Raw genomic sequence first — 17,457 nt, forward strand, 5'->3', positions numbered from 1 at the left:
ATTCTTGTTAATAATTTTAATATTAAAGATCCTTTTTAATAATTAAATCTTCCTAACGATTTTTTAGAATAATTTTTTCAATATTTTCTCTTATTTTTTTGAAAAAAAAATATAAATGTCTTACTATAGAACATCTATAATTCTATTTATGCTACGTATACATTAAAATCAGTCATTAAAATTAATCACAAATATAAAATACATATTAAAATATAAATATACATTAAAAATAAATTAAACCATTCATATTTATACACAAATAAATGGCTGATTTTACTGGCCGAACCAAACCCACTGAAGTGAGTAAGCGCCACTGCTGAAACAACAAAGAAAGAAATAAGAATTGGTAATGGCGACGAAGCTGAGGCTCCCTATGGTAGACCTTTCCTCACCTGATCGTCTCTCCACCGCCAACTCTATTCGTCAGGTAACCGTTAATTTCATCCCTCACTTGACATGCGTTGATAAAGATAATGAATTTCATGAGTGATGAATAGGCATGCGTTGATTATGGATTCTTTTACCTCGTGAACCACGGCGTTGACGACCAGCTTCTGAGTTCAGCGTTTCAACAAAGCGCCAAGTTCTTCACATTTCCATTGAACTACAAATTGAGCTTGTCACGCAAGGAATACAGGGGTTACACTCCTCTCTACTCTGAGAACCTTGATCCCTCTTCACACTCCAAAGGTTAATATTCCATTTTCTTCATTTTTTTGGGGGCGGGGGGTTTTGCTAACAAGGGTGTTGGTACTCATGAACAGTACACACAAAGGTGGAAGATTTTTATTGAGAAAACAAGATGGTTGATTTTTTTAATGACGCTAAAAAGAAAACACAATTGGCACACCCGACATTTCTGCACCTTGTTAATTAATTGTGTGTTTGAAATTTTTTTAAATTAACAAAATATTAAGAGATTGCGTTGTTAAAATATTGGTGTCAAAATAATATCCGCTTGTATATACCAAAATTGGGCATTAAACACATGAAAGGTTGAAAGCTTTAGCTTGGGTATATTTAATGGGAATTTGTTTAGTGGGGAGTGAAGTTGGATGAATTTAAAGAAGTGTGTATTGTACACAATGCCATTATTTTTATTGTTTTTAATTATAAAATGAACAATCTTCAGTCTTTAGGTACATTACTTATATTCAACTAATACACTTAGGATACTTTTAGCAAAATCTGGTAACTTGTGTGATGATTCCTTTTAACCAGGTGACGCAAAAGAGAGCTATTACATTGGTAATTTGGAAGATAGCAGTAGTGTTAACCTGAATCAATGGCCTTCTCAAGGTGTGGCTTATTTACTTATCCTTATAATATACCTGTGAGGCAGTGAGTATGTTAATTTGTGTTGGTTGAATTTTTCGTGGGTGATAACACGCTTACTTCTCCACCTGTTATTATTTTGTATCGACTTAACATGAGATTTTTGTTTCGTTTTTGTTTTCCCCTTTTCTGTTATGGACACTCCAGAACTGTTACCAGATTGGAGACCTACAATGGAATCCTTAATATGGAAATTGTTGTAAGTTACCGATAATTTGATATGAACTGTGAGATTTTACATTCCGGAAAATATAAAATGGAAACCTTAATATTTGTTCCTAAGAATGTGAAAACTGAATATCTATTTTTTTTTAGGTTTCTATTTTTGTTCCACATAGTGTTTGTACCAAAAACAAAAAATTAACTTCTTTTTATCAAGAGCTTTATTCATGCCTTTTTATTTAGTGAGAGTTTGTTTCTATGTGGGGTATTATTGTATATACTGAAGAAAAGGATGGGTGGGCATTCATATTCACGTTTACATTTTCTTTGGTTCTTTCTTTTGTTATGATGTTTAGATTTAGAATTTGACTGTTTTTCTATTCATCTCCAGGGAAGCCGGGAGAAAGCTGATGTCTCTAATAGCTCTGTCCCTAAATCTGGATGATGATTTTTTTGAGAAGACAGCCTTAAACAAACCAGCAGCTTTTCTTCGCCTTTTGCATTATCCAGGTTTATTAACATTTCCCTGACCTTAATAGGATACCATGTATTTATGTCTAAGTTTGTTAAAAGTGCCTCAAATACTATATTTTATGTTGATTTTTACTTCATTTCACTTGTTATATTATATTATAGTTACTTCCTGGCCAAAACGGCATTTTGAATTTAGAAGTGGGAACATAAATTCCTTGTTTTCATGTATTGATTTTGATGCCATGAACTACTCTGCACATGAACATGGGCACCATTCTGTGTAATCCAATTTAAAATACATAATGCCATGTATTCAATGAATTTTATATTGTATATTTTAACTTTATTTGTTGCACATACTCCCTTTGGTAGATCTCGATCAGAGAAAATGCACTTCTGGTGGTAACTGAAGGTTGTATTTTTATTTTAGAATAAGTTCTTTCTGCTTTGCTATTAGTGTTCTGTGCATTGGGCCTTAGGACAAGGTTTCCAAACAAATTATCTGATTCTAAAATATATCCTTCTACTGTTAATTTCTACTTTGTGGCTAGACCAGAGTCAAAGAAACTTCAACTATGGTGGCAATCAATTGAAGTGTGTTTTATATTCTGAGTTTTTAATGCTGTTTTATTACTGTTATATGATTGACCCTATAGGGGTGTTTTACAAACAAATTATATCCTATGTGATATTTTCACTTTGGTAACATGCCTTCCAATTGCATCAGGTGAATTGGGATCATATGAAGAGTTATGTGGTGCCTCTGCTCATTCAGATTATGGCATGATCACTCTCTTGGTGACCGACGGTGTTCCGGGACTGCAGGTTCTCATCTTCCTTTAGTGTACCTAATAATCTAGGATTGCAACAAGTCATAGGCATTAAAGAAGACATGGAGTTGAACTCCTTACAAGCAGAAAATTCTATTCTCCTTGTATGAGGATTCTGATTGCAAATCTAATTGGATTCCTGATGCATCCTGAGTCTTCCTCTCGACTTTCGTGCCAGAAGTTCTTAGTCACAGTATTCCACGTAAGTGGAAAAATGATGATCTACCTACTTCCAGCCATAGCCAATGTTCAATCTTAAGCCAAATGGACTCTTCTAATTCATCAACAATGATGGATTACATTGTGTTTTTATAATTATCTGCTACCATATTAATAAGATTGGACCACATAAAATATAAAAATTCTAACATTTTGGACTGCCACGTCTACAGTTTGTGACTAACAGCTTCCTCTCCTTTGATTCCTTCCCTTACAGTTCATTCATTGGGGGTATATCATACAAGTTTTAGAGTAAATTACACTGACCTTCCTCAAGTTTAGGTATTACACATGATTCCCTCTGATTTGTCATATTTTCACTGGCCTCTTATTTGTTTACAAAATACCTGGTGTTAGGTACCATGTCACCTAAACTTTAGCAAGGTCAATGTTACTCAAACTTCAAAGATGCCTTGTGTTACATTGTACTAATAGTCATGGGGGGTGTTATGTGTAATATCTACTCAACCTTGGTGGAGCTCATTGTAATTTAACCTAATTTCTAATTTTTAAAATCTTGTATTACAGATCTGTAAGGAGAAGTTCAAGCAACCTCGAGTCTGGGAGGATGTGTCTCATGTAGAAGGGTGAGTTCATGAGTATGAAATTTTGGTAAACAAACTGAATTATATTATCTAAAGACTGTACTATTGTAGACTATTTTGCACTAAAATTTTGCATTCCACAGGGCCTTTATTGTGAACATTGGGGACTTGATGGAGAGGTGGACAAATTGTATATACCGGTAAAATCCATCATCGAACAACTTAAAAGGAGCTATTTTGTTATGTTTATTCTCAACTTTTGTCATATTACTCTTGTAGGTCAACACTTCACAGAGTCATTCCAACTGGAAAGGAGCGTTATTCGGTAATTACTACTTTACTGATCACTTCTTCAGTTTCCTTACTTTGTTGTTGCCCTTTAATTTATATTCTAGAATGATGACTTATGATGGTTTGATTAAATTTATAAATATTCTTTTACTGCCGTTGGTCAACACTGACAATCTTTTTTTACATTTTTTTTAGTATTTCATAAATATCTAGATACAATTTGTATTAAAATCGTGATTTTTGAGTGTACCAACTACCAAAAAAAGAAAATGACGGCCAATATGGAATGGAAGGAGTACTTATTCTTCGTACCATCCTGGATGGATTAAGTGTTTGTTTGGATTGGCTTCTTTGAGTGAAAAAAATACTTTATTAAATTTTAAATATATTTAGATACATCTTTAAAAAAAATAAATTTTTTGTTTTTTTCTAAATGTCAACAATACTTTGATTTTAGAATAAAATTAGAAGTAAAAGACATTTTTAATATTTGAAAATTCTCTCTTAAAAAGTCTTTCCAAATATAAAATATTTTTTTAAAAAAATAAAAAAGATACTTTTTTTTCAAAATTCAATCCTAAATGACCCTTAGAAATGTTGACTGTTGTGTGTTCTTCACACTTATTTTACGCATGGGTAATTGACTAGTATAGAATACATCCATTATTTGATTTGTAACAAATGATGATACTGATAAATGACATAACTTCCTTTCATACAAACATTATTTATATGGGTCCATGTTGAAAGCGTGATCACATACAAATTCTAGTGACAAAAAAATGTTAAAAATTTTGGACGGTGAACTACCTGATTCATTATGCTAGATGAAATTGCCCAATGTGTGCCACATGTCTTTCTCTGGAGGATATGAAGAATTTTAAACTGAATATTTTTGCATGGATATTATTGAAATGGGTAGTTGAGAGCAGAGATAGGACATGCATTAATTAATTCCATATTAGTCCTTCATTTTGTTCATTAGTCATTAGTTCTTAATTTTTTATTGTGAGATAGATTAATCCCTAAACTTGCAAAGAGGACATTTTAATCCCAATTCCAAACTATCAAAAACTTACCAAAACAGATTGATTTGTTTCGCAATTTTTGAAAATTAAGAGACTAATAGCTAATAAACAAATATCAGGGATTAAAGTGATCACTTCAAAAAAGTTTAGGGAATCAATTTGAGGTTTTACTCAACGTTTATTTATTGAAAAAACATTGGACACGGATTTTTCTGATGTCATAGATTGTGTGATATTGTTTCTTTCTACCAAATACCCTATAAATTTGGCTTCATCATAATGGTGTTTATTATTAGCTCATGTAGTCAATTAGAACTTAGCATGATTTTGATTATGCATTCTAACGAAATATGATTAACATGTAATTTTGTAGATGGCATTCTTCTTGGACCCACCCTCAGATTGTGTGGTTGAATGCTTTGAAAGTTGCTGCAGCGAATCATCTCCCCCAAGGTATTAACAAATTTATAAACTCCTAATCTCGTCCCTGACCATGACCTGACCAAAATCACTGGAGACAAAGTATAGTCTTTAACATTTGAAAATGACCTAATCTTCTCCGATCCAACAAGCTCATTTCTTTTTCTTTTTATAGAGAAAAAAAAGTTTCATTCATAAAAATAGCCGTACTTACAAATTGCATATAAAACATTAATTCTATATTTAGAAAAGAAAATAAATATTCTCTATGTTGAACTAAAGGTTGAAAGCAGGTGCAGTGTTCGATTACAATGAATTTTAATAAATAAAAATAAAGACAAATGTTAATCTTCTTTTTTTCTAAATCTACACAGAAGGGTCCAAGTGTGTAACACAGTAAAATACCTCCTCTTTTTCTCCGCATAGATCTGAATATTTTAAATATTTTTATGGACAAAAAACGTCCCTTAAATGATCTTTCTCCCACATCATCGTACCAAAACCAACCATAAAAATAACTAAAAACACCACAAAAGGGAAAAGATACGCCATAAGAAGGTTAGTATGACAAATTTAGAAAATAAAAAGCAGAGCAGACTGGGGATGGGGAAGGGGAAGGGGAAGGGGAAGGGGAAGGGAGAAAGAAAGGGGAGAAAGGAGTCACTATTTTTTTCGAATAGTGAGGGACAAGTCTATCGTATTTAAATCCTGATGGACAATATTATTCTCTGCATTTTTCTTAAACAATTTTCAGTGGGAAACTCATCCAAATCCCTTTTTATGACTCGCCTGTCATAAAAGTAATTTCACATAAGCTTTTGCATCATAAAGAGGAAATAGGAATTCAAAACATTTCTTTCTTCTCCATAAAAAGAAATTAACTTTAGTCTCTATTGTGGTCCCATTTAATTAATTAATTAATTAAAATAATTAAAATTAATGTAGTTATTATTTTTTTACAATAATATTATTAAAATTTATAAATTCAAAAATAATTCACTATTAATTATTATAATTATTAATTAAATAGAGATATAATGATGTAATATAATTAATTATTATAATAATTAATTTAAACTAATTTATAAAATTACTTAATATAAAAAAATATAATTAAACTAATTTGCAAAATTAATTAACATACATATAATATGTATGTAATATATATTTTAATTTATTTATATGTAATATGCAACGGTCATAATATATATGTATACAATACAATGATAATTTCATATATTTAATTTTTTATTGACATTCCACGTGTCAAATATTTGTTGACGTGTACTAGGAACTTTTCTCATCGATCCATGTGAAGGAATTCATTTGAGTTCACACTCCAATGGGCAAAAGTGCCCTTATGTCAGAGGAGAAACTTAGACCATCTTCGTTAGGGAACTCATCCCAATTCCTGTTTATGGCCCACCTGTCATAAAAAGTAACTCCACATCAGTTTTTGCGTCATAAACAATAAATAGGAACTCAAAGCATCTATCTCTTCTCCATTAGGAGGAACTAACTTTAGTCCCTATTGTGGTCCCACTTAATTAATTAATTAAAATACTTAAAATTAATATAATTAATTTTTTTCAATAATTATTTGAATTTATAAATTTAAAAATAATTCATTATTAAAAGATATTAATATTAAATAAATTCATATATAATAATAATACACAATATATAATTCGAGATTATACTAATTTATAGTTTTGTGTTTACAACTGCTAATTTTAATAATATCATTAGCATTTTAAATTTTAAAAATAAAAATAACCAACTCAACTAAAAATTATTTTATAAGGTATAAAAATTAAATTTATTTTTTAATGTAAGTAAATTTAATTAATTATAATTTAATATAATAATATAAATAATATTCAATATTAATTATAATATAAATAATTAATATAAATTATTAATTAAATAAAAATATAATTATTTAATATAATTTTTATTATAATTATTACTAACTTAATTATTATTTAATTATTTAATTATTTCAGATTTTATATTATTATTTTTTTATAATAACTTGCCAAATGGCAAGTTATTATTGGTTAATTTGAGTCCCTGCTTAGAGGGACTCCCTTATTTTGATCCTTATGCGGGAACTCACTCCTTCTCTCCTCCAATGGTTAGAGTTCCTATATGTCAGAAAAAAGTCAAAGAGGAACTCACCATTGGAGGTGCTCTTAGACCATCTCCAGTAGAGAACTCATCCCAATCCCTATTTATACCCCACCTGTCATAAAAAGTAACTCTACATCAGCTTTTGCGTCATAAACAGTAAATAGGAACTCAAAGCATCTTTCTCTTCTCCATTAGGAAGAACTAATTTTAGTCCCTATTGTGGTCCCACTTAATTAATTAATTAATTAAAATTAATATAGTTACTATTTTTTACAATAATATTATTAAAATTTATAAATTTAAAAATAATTTATCATTAAAAAATATTAATATTAAAAAAAATTAATAACTTCATACATAATAATAATACGCAATATATAATTCAAAATTAAACTAATTTGTAAAATTATATAAAGAAAAACATAATGCAAATCTATAGTTGACGACAAATATTGTGAAATTTACATATGTGTTCAATCAAGTTTTTTTTATGTAAACAAATTTAATTAATTCTAATTTAATATAACATTATAAATAATATTTAATATTAATTTAGCATAATTATTTATATTAATTATGATTTAAATAATTAATATAAATTATTAATTAAATAAAAATATAATTATTAATTATAGTTAATTTATTAATATAAATTTTTAATTAAATAAAAATATAATTATTTAATATAATTTAATTATTAATTTAATATATATGTTATATATTTTAATTTATTTTTACTTATTTGCCATGTGTCCAAACTTGATTGGAATGCAAGAGTCCCTCTGAGAAGGGACTCCCCTTCTTGGTCCACGTGAAGGAATTGCATTCCTTTTCACTCCAACGCTTCAAAGTCCTTCTATGTCAGAGAAGGGTCTCCACTTTTATCCCATTGGAATTGCTCTTAGGATGAGCAGCATTGGAGTTGCTAAGGGTTTAATTAAAATCTCCATTGGTAGGATTCTTTTGAATTAGTCAGTAGAGACTAGTCAGACTGAACCAAGATGAAAGAAAAAGCGGTACAGATATAGATTCTAATTTTGATAGCATGAAAGTAGCTGTTTCATTGAAAGTGGATCAAAACTCAAAACTAAATCCAAAATTACAGAGTGGGGTACAATTTCCATTACCAATCTGCACAGGCTAAAAGTCAAACAAACATGGCCACACAAAAGAGACAATGGACAAATATTATTCCAACGTTAATTGGATTCTTTAAAGAAAGCTATACATTCACGACATATGTATGCATACATTTTGTTCAAAATTTTACCTTTACACGCAATAAGATGCTATAAGCATATTTGGCAATGTTTGGTGCAGATTCCCTCCAATTCGTAGTGGGGACTACCTTAATGAGCGGTTCAGGCTCACATATGGCTCTGAAAAGGAGCTAAAATGCTCATCCAATTGAAGAAACCAAAGGCTTTGTTAAAGGGCACGGGATAAACCAGAAGACCCTGCTTCAGTTTAAATTCATAATAATGACTAGCTACTAGAAAATGTATTATAGTTAATAGCTTATTGCACGGTACAGTGTCGTTCTTTATGTTGTCAGCCTTCTAAATAAAGTAGGATTTGATTAATTTCTCTTCAATTGTTTCAATTCTGGAGGAATTAATAGTCTGGTTGATTGTGCTCATTATAACGGTGATGTTTTAAATTAAAGTATAAATTAATTTCTGTTTAAGATTATTGTTTTGTTATTGGTCATGTCTTTATTCACCTATTACTCTATGTCTCTATTAACATTTGAGTATTTCTCTTTTGGATAATTTTTTTTTTCTCATTTGATTATGCTTGAACTGGTGGAAAGTAAATGCTGAACAATTTGAATTAACTGAGCATTGATGCATTCTATAATTTTTACTGTGGGGAAGAAAAAGAGTGCATATTTAATGTAGTTTATAGGATAGGAAATGGATTTTCTCCAGTTTTTTTAACACTTGAGAGACTAAAGTGTGATCTCTCACCTTTAAACATTGGACACCATTCAGTTTTTTTTTTTTTCATTTTTTTTTTCATTGGAGAGGATTTATACTCCCTCTTTCATTTCTGCTACGAGGTTTTATTTTTCGATTCCAACAAAGATGGGTCTATAGTTTTACAATCTATGTAGAATTGTAGATATAAGGGAGAATTAATAGAAATTCTTTTTTAAAAATTTTTAAAAGTACAATATAATAAACATAACGCAATAAATATAATATAATAAAAAATTCAAAATCAAGGATAAAAGATTATAATCCGTTCATTATTTAAAGAAAAAAAAATTTAATAGGGAAAAATCTCTGTTTACCAATATGGTAACACCACCTTGCTAGATCTATTAGGAGTGCCACATTTGGAATTCGAAACAAGACCTAGAATACTGATGTGGTTAATTCTATTGTAACTGATGTTCATAAAATAACAAAAATGTTATCTGTACATAAAAAATCGGTTATCAAATTAATTATTATATATTTATATATAAATATGTTATTTAATTTATTTTTGATGTTATTTTGTATTTTCATATAAATACCGGTGGTCGATTTTTTTAATTTTTACACGCATCATAGTTGTCGTAATAATCAATAAAATTCTTACCCCAATCTTACCACCACCTGATAGCTTTGCCGAACCAGCAGTGGGTGATCCTCTTCTAGGATCTCAATCACTTTTCCGGAGAGATTGTGGTGAAGGGTGGTAGTTTATATTTTAAGGAAAAAAAATTAAAAAAATAAAATTAAAAGTGATACAAAAATATATCTATATATCATTTTAAGCTCAAATTATTTTATGCATATAAATTTTTTTATGCATAAATTTAAGTTTTATATATAATGAATCAAAAGTTATATGACAATTTCATATTTCATTGAGATTTAATAAATGAGAAATGTTATGGGACAACATCTTTTATTAATATTAGCAAATATTTTGAATTGATATTTTATTTTTGTAGTATTAACCTTTAGAATTTAAAATTTAGTCTTTAATATTTAAAATTAATTAAATATTAAATAATAAATTTTATTGCACATAGCATTGTTCCTTTTATAATAACTTTAGCACATCTCCATATTAAGGATTAATCCCCATATCCGTCTTGACAAGTGCTTTATACGGCCATAGTAACTTATACTGTATGTGGATCCATGGTGGAAGTTATCCTTTTGACACTTAACGAGAGCTTTTAAGGATATAAAGGAATGAGAGATTACGAGAACAATAATTGTTAATTGAGCAACCGGTGATAACAATGGCCTTTCGAATGAGATAAGGTGGATAAGCAAGCATTCCCACTTGTACCAAAAAGGTTCCCATATCCTCATGCTCTTATGCAAAAGAATATACCAATTAGGTCATTGTTAATTTGTTATGATGGTTAAAAGGACATGCTTAGTTTGTTAAGAAAAAATTAAAAATTAATATTTAATTTAAAAATACATAATTTTTAAATATTTAAATTTTATTATAAAAAACATTAGACAAAAATTAGATATTAAGTAACAAATACTATAAAATTTGCCATACCAATTATCTTCTTGGAAGCATACACACGTGGATTAACCCCACTAAACTTGTTCCCACTTATCTGAATTGCAATTGCAATGGAGATTGGACTAATGTTGTATGTCTAATAAGATTTCAGAAATTCTCATTCTTACATTTAGTAATCTTATCATACTTATTTTAAAATAGGGTCTACTACTATCTTTTTATTGATTGTTTTTGGGCGAAAGCTAGTGCACTCCAGGTAAAGTAGGGAGTGCAGCACTTTTTAAAAGAGTTAACCTACTATCAAAAGTGATTAAGTAAATTAAATTTATTTATTATTGTTATTTTTTTTATCATGGACTGAACAAACAAACCGGCACTAACAAAAAAACTAATTCGCTCGTAACACAGAACTATCTTTAGACCAGAAAAGTACTCAGAAAATTTGATCGAATTCCTCCGTTACTCTATTATTGTTGATGTCATGTCTTCAAGCATTTTCACTGTTTTGTTTGTTAGCAGGGGCTTCCACTATTGTTCTGTCTAGCCACAGATTTTGACGTTCTTGAACTCACCCCATTCCACCTCTACCATAAATGGACTTTCAAAGCGCGAAAAATTGCTGCCATAGAAAAGGAAGACGCTGACTGTCGCCGCTGCTGGTTGGCTAACTCTAAACCAAAACTGATTCTGTTGAAGAACCCGGTCTCCATGAAGGCGCCATGATTCTCAGACGAATACGCGCGGTCAAAGCACAAAGTACATGCTAGTTACAACAAGTCCATTATCTTTTATTTCAAATTATCCTCAACGTGTACGTAATAGAATAAAAAATTAAAATACAATTATATTTAAACAATTATTTGTATTATTTTTTATTAATTTATTCAAAAAATAATTAAATTTTGAAGCTAATTAGTATAAAATATTGCAGATATAAAACTAAAAAAAATATTTATTTGTATAAGAATGAGCCTAATAAATAATTATTCTATTTAATATATAATTAATAGTATTTTTTTCTTTGCCAACGAGCTATAGTTCAAATGACATAGTCTCTATATTCACCCAAGAGTTGATAAAAAAAAATACTTCTTTTTTTTTTATTAACTTTTTTAAACATTAATTATTTATTTTACATACAATATAGAAATAAATGAATATAATATTTATTAAGTAGACGCAGTTACGTAAAATTTTTTTATTGTCATAGTATTTGAACCAAAGAAAAGAAAGTATTATTTTAAGAAAAACTAATAATATATTTTTAATAATATTCTTAATACAAAATAATAAAATTTAAATATTTTTTAAATAATATATATTAACTAAAATAATATAATTATCCCAAATAATATATTATAAATATAGTAAAATGACATATTTCAATAAAAAAATTGTTAATAAAAAATTATATGAATTTTTTCGCACAAAATAAGATTATTATATGTTTGTTTGTTTTTTTACGTTGTATATATATTTTTTTAATTAAATTAATATAATACAAAATCTTTTATCATTTTGTTCATATTTAATGTTATAATTTTGTTTCTCACAAAATAAAATTTATTTAAATTTTAATATTATATATAACACAATTTTTTATCATTGTATTTATATTTAATATTATAATTTTATTTCACATAAAACAAAATTTATTTAAATTTTAATATTATATACATAATATATATTTAATAATATTTTTTTTAAGATTCTAATATATCTTTTTTTTTCTAAATTTAGTACATGAATTTTTAACTTATTTTTTATGTATTATTTATTTTAATTCTAAAGTCCAATAACCTTTTTTTACAAACATGTTGTTTTTAATATTTATATACTTTTTTTATTTTGAACTTCGGCCCAATATCTGAGACTTACAAAAAAAATTTAAAATTTGTAAAAAAATGATTAACCTGATTAGCAGGTTACCTTTTTAAATCTAGACCATTCAAATAAAATATAATAAATGAAGAGTTCAGATTTAATGAATTCACAAGGTGTGCAGCACTCCATATTTAGCAAGGAGCATTTAAGGACGAGCCTTGTTTTTGTTTAAAAAAGGAAAAAGAAAAAAGAAAAAGAAAAGAAGAATGAAGACAGATTTATCAGTTTATCCTTTTTAAAGGCTAAACTGACTTTTGGTATCTTGAGGGGAACGTAGAGAGAACTAAAAACATAGAGAAACATTTGTAGCCTATCGCTAACTTTTAAAATTAAAAGTTTAAAACTAATAAATTTTAAAAAAAAAGTTGCATAAAATGTATTAATTAATTAAGGGGTGCATTTGGGGTTTTTTTTGTCATATTTAATTTGTATAAAGTAAATATAACGGCAAAAGATACAAGATTCTTCTATTAAATTAGTTAATTACTAAAACAATTGATATTTCTATTGGTAAGAAGTATTACAGTTCATTGAATTAAAATTTTATCATTATAAATCTTAAAAAGAAAAAAACTACGATTCACTTTTCAGCTCAATCATCTTTTTTTTGAAAGTAAGAGTTCAACATTCAAGTGGAGCAAAGCTACATTAAAACAATAACAATATAGCCATCACAACTCTTATGTCATTTCCGGTATAGCCATCAACAACATGAGTTAATTACAATCTCACTCTGTAGCACAAGAGAATGACCCACAGTCGCCAATTTCTGTTATCTTGCTATGAAATATGGCATCATTTCAGCGTAACCAAATAATCCATATAATTGAAAAGAATCCAAGTAGCCAATACTTGCGCCTCTCTTTTTCCATCGGCACGGATCTCCAACTCTCGAAAAGTTCTTTCAAGGTACTAGGGACAACCCACGTCTGTCCAAACGCTGAGATTCAAGCACACCACACCTGCCAAGAGTACCAATAAGTAATAAATAGATGTTGTATATTTTCAACATCTTTTTTACACAGCACGCACAAAACATCATTCTGTTGTAGGATCCCCAACCTACTCAACCGGTCCTTTGTATTAACCCGCCCTACCAATACAAACCAAGCAAATAACTCCACTCGAAGTGGAATTAGGCCTTTCCAGATCTCCTTTGTGAACTTGTATCTTAGAAGCTCCTCCTCCAAAATCTCTTCCTGCAAAACCTTCACAAATGAATTAGTATAATAAATGTCTTCCTTATCAAATTTAACACCACTCTATCTTGCACATCTGCTATTAATCTAAAAGATTGCACGACATGAAGCAGTTGGTTCAATGTATCTGTCTCCCATTGTCGTAGTTCTCTTCTCCATTGGAAGTGTCAAACCCACTCTATTCCATCCCAGAATCCACACTCCCCAATTACTAATCCTTTTTTATTTGAAATTAAGAAGAGTCTCGGAAAGGAGTCTTTCAGCTTCCCCACTTGCAGCCATGTATCCTCCAAAAATCTGGTAGATCTTCTATCTCCTACTTCCATAGCAAGGCCATCAATCATCTTTTTACAAGTTTGAAATATTATCCCATGCATTGGTACAATTACCATTTTTAGGGTTAAGTATGATTTTAAATTCTATAATTTTAGTCGAAAATCAAAATTATTTTTAAAAATATTTTACATTTAAAATTATTCTTAATATTCAATCTTATTTTAAGGACTTGTTTACCGCCATTCTCGAAAAAGATCTTATTTTAGATATTATTTAAAAGATCTTTTATAAAAGTAAAAGTGATTTTATGTTTGAATATCTCATGTAAAAAGATTTTTTTGTTTATCAATTATGTTTGGATAAAATAAGATAAAAATATTTTTTGTTTATTTGTTACGTGAAAAACATCTTTTTTTTAAAGAAAAAATTAAAAAAAAGATATAAATTGTAATTTTTCAAAAAAGATATTTTTATTTTTCTAGTGTTTTTACTTTTACTATTAGAAATTTGCCAAACACATAGGGCTTGTTTGGGTGAGCTTTTAAGAAAATATCTTTTTTCGAGTTATCTTTTTTAAAAGATCTTATAGAAAAGTAAAAGTAATTTTATGTTTGGGTATCTCATGTAAAAGATCTTTTTATCTATCAATTATGTTTGGGTATAACAATATAAAACATCTTTTTTTTAAGAAAAAAAGATCTTTTAAAAAAAAGATGTAAATTACAGTTTCTCAAAAAACATGTTTTTTTTTTTTTATTTTTCTAGTGCTTTTACTTTTACTACTAAAAATTTGTCAAACATGTTAAAAATAAAAAAAAAGATCTTTTTTTTATCAAGATAATGGTGCCCAAACAAGCACTAAAAAAAAAATCTTTTTTCAGTCGAAGAGGCTCGACGGGAGCGGGCTCGTGATCGTGTGGATCACCTTCTTACACAACTGAAGGGACAGATTTTGAGCCCTTCTCTGGGTTGCTTAGGTTTTTTTTTTTAGTTTCAGGCATTGGAAATAGCCTTAGTTCCAGCGGAAGCTGCGAAATCCGCATAGTTGAAAAAATCTATGTAATCAATCTATCATTTCAGATAATGGTGCAATCGTCGTTGTACGTCCCTTACCGTTCTCGCTCAGTCTTTGCAACGGATGCTAATAAATAAAGAAATATTAAATCATTCCATATCGAATGAAGATTTTATTAAGGCATATACGATAATTTTACATATTTCTGCCAAATCTTTCTATTATTAAGTACGGCTGGTACCACAATCTCCTCTAGCTATTCGATTCTTACTTGACTGGCGTCATTCTGCACAATTAATAAAAAGAAATGGGAAGGCAAGTCGAACTTCTAAAAAGTAAGATAGGAGCGTAGTCAAGCGGTGACCGGCTTCGCGGGCCCATTTCGGCCCAAGAGGTAAACCAATGTGATCATGACATTGTAGGTGCTTGCGATGGGGCGGATGCGACTTCCCCAACATCTACTCTCTTAGGGATTTTAATGGTAAGCCAACCATTTTCTCTTCTTTTTGCATCTAGAAAGAATGCTTTAAGCGGTATTTCAACAACGACAATCATGGTACCAAAGATGGTGCGCCTTCAGAGGTGGAGCCGATTAGCCGCTGATGCCTGTCCAGTGCCGGAAGGTCAAGGAAGTTGGTGACCTGATGACAGGAGTGCAAACCAACCAGAAGGACTGGAGCTGTTAGATGTTATTCAGTGCTGCTATAAATTAACAACCAAAAAGCTCTGCGTCAAACTTCAGCAGCACCTTGTATAGGTTGGGCGGGGCTTGAAGAAGCGAGCCCCTCTCAGAGAAAGCCGTTGCCCGAGGGGCCAGGGTGAGTATAGTCCGGTCCATTTTTTTCGGTCTACAAAAAATAGCGTTCTGGGGTGTAAAGTTAAGCTGGCGGAGGCCCCAACTTAGAATAGTCGGTTCTTATGAATCTAATTCATAAAAATTCCGTCCAGTAAAATGGACGAATTATAAATTTCTAAAATAATAGATAAAAATATAGCAAATAAAGCCATTGCGAAATGCCACTCAATTGAAAAGCATAGTAGCTCACCCTTTAAGTGAGAAGGCCGAACGGGTGCCTTTTAGCGTCGACAACATTAATTAAAGTCCAGTTGCAAGGTCGAAATATTAAGTATGAATCATAGTTCTAATACTTTATAAAATATATTTTATATATTCCGTGCTCCAGATACTAGAAAATAATATCTGACGGGGTAAAACCATCTCTATCAAGATGACAGATCCTTTATTTTTGTTCTGTATTTGCAATAAGATCAATGAATGAAATAAGCTTCTTAAATTCGCATGTGGTAAGCCAAACCATTTTCTCTTCTTTTTGCATCTAGAAAGAATGCTTTAAGCGGTATTTCAACAACGACAATCATGGTAATAACATAACTCCTAACGCAAAAGAGTAGCCGCTTCTATGTTCTATGCTATTTTCTTTCCTATAGAGCTTGGGCCCACGCGCAAGCTCCTATTGCAAAGCTAGTAAGTAGCCTTTTTGTTTGATGAATGGTTATACAATGGCGGTCCTTATGAACTAATTATTCTACACTTCTTAAAGCGAGTTGTAAGCAGTAGTCTTTCAATGTTCAGTTCAATTATTCTCGCTAGCAATCTCTTAGGCCTAGAATATAATATAAAAATTGGCACCGATTTTTTTATAAGAGCTTTCCACCAAGCTTGTCACTTTTAGACCTGTGATGTCTTGTTTCTAATGTGGACTTGATCATGTTTGTTTATGATCTCCTGCTTTGTCGTTACTTCTCGCGATGTCTATAGTAAGGTAGTCAGCAAATCAGACTAATTTAATAACACCCAAACAAACAGTAAAAGTATCATTTTCCTAATTTTTAGATGAAAATACATTCTTGTCTATCCCACTCTCATTATCCCAATTTAATCATCTTCCTTTTTGGATCTTGTTCTTTCTCCAATTTTAAAATTTATGGTTTATGATATTTTTGTCTGAAAATTAGGAAAATGATGATTTTAAAATAAGATTTAATATTAAAGACAATTTTAAATACAAAAAAAAAAAATTTTAAAAACGATTTTAATTTTTAATCAAATCTCATTTATTTATTATAGAAGTTGATGAATGGTATGATATACATATATATGTGTACTGTATATACAAGAACAATAACAAGGGGAGTGAT

At 29.6% G+C, this 17,457-nt stretch overlaps 1 protein-coding gene across 1 annotated transcript; it reads left to right on the plus strand.

The window, feature by feature from the left end:
- Positions 1–241: 241 nt before the first annotated feature.
- On the plus strand, positions 242–9,129 carry LOC112720782 (kihadalactone A synthase LFS). The gene is made up of 11 exons (XM_025771869.3): positions 242–427; positions 498–690; positions 1,222–1,299; positions 1,483–1,534; positions 1,889–2,007; positions 2,699–2,796; positions 3,549–3,607; positions 3,709–3,765; positions 3,845–3,890; positions 5,258–5,337; positions 8,758–9,129. Exons 1-11 carry the CDS (start codon positions 350–352, stop codon positions 8,846–8,848), a joined length of 951 nt encoding a protein of 316 aa, XP_025627654.1. The 5' UTR covers positions 242–349; the 3' UTR covers positions 8,849–9,129.
- Positions 9,130–17,457: the final 8,328 nt, after the last annotated feature.

Source organism: Arachis hypogaea, chromosome 11, assembly GCF_003086295.3.
Source record: "Arachis hypogaea cultivar Tifrunner chromosome 11, arahy.Tifrunner.gnm2.J5K5, whole genome shotgun sequence".
Lineage (NCBI taxonomy): Eukaryota > Viridiplantae > Streptophyta > Magnoliopsida > Fabales > Fabaceae > Arachis > Arachis hypogaea.

Bases quoted from the DNA above. Each gene is read 5' to 3' on its own strand.
- LOC112720782 (XM_025771869.3), top strand. From the start codon at position 350: ATGGCGACGAAGCTGAGGCTCCCTATGGTAGACCTTTCCTCACCTGAT. The intron at 1,300-1,482 runs GTGTGGCTTATT...TGGACACTCCAG, and splicing joins GAATCAATGGCCTTCTCAAG to AACTGTTACCAGATTGGAGA. The intron at 5,338-8,757 runs GTATTAACAAAT...TGTTTGGTGCAG, and splicing joins AGCGAATCATCTCCCCCAAG to ATTCCCTCCAATTCGTAGTG.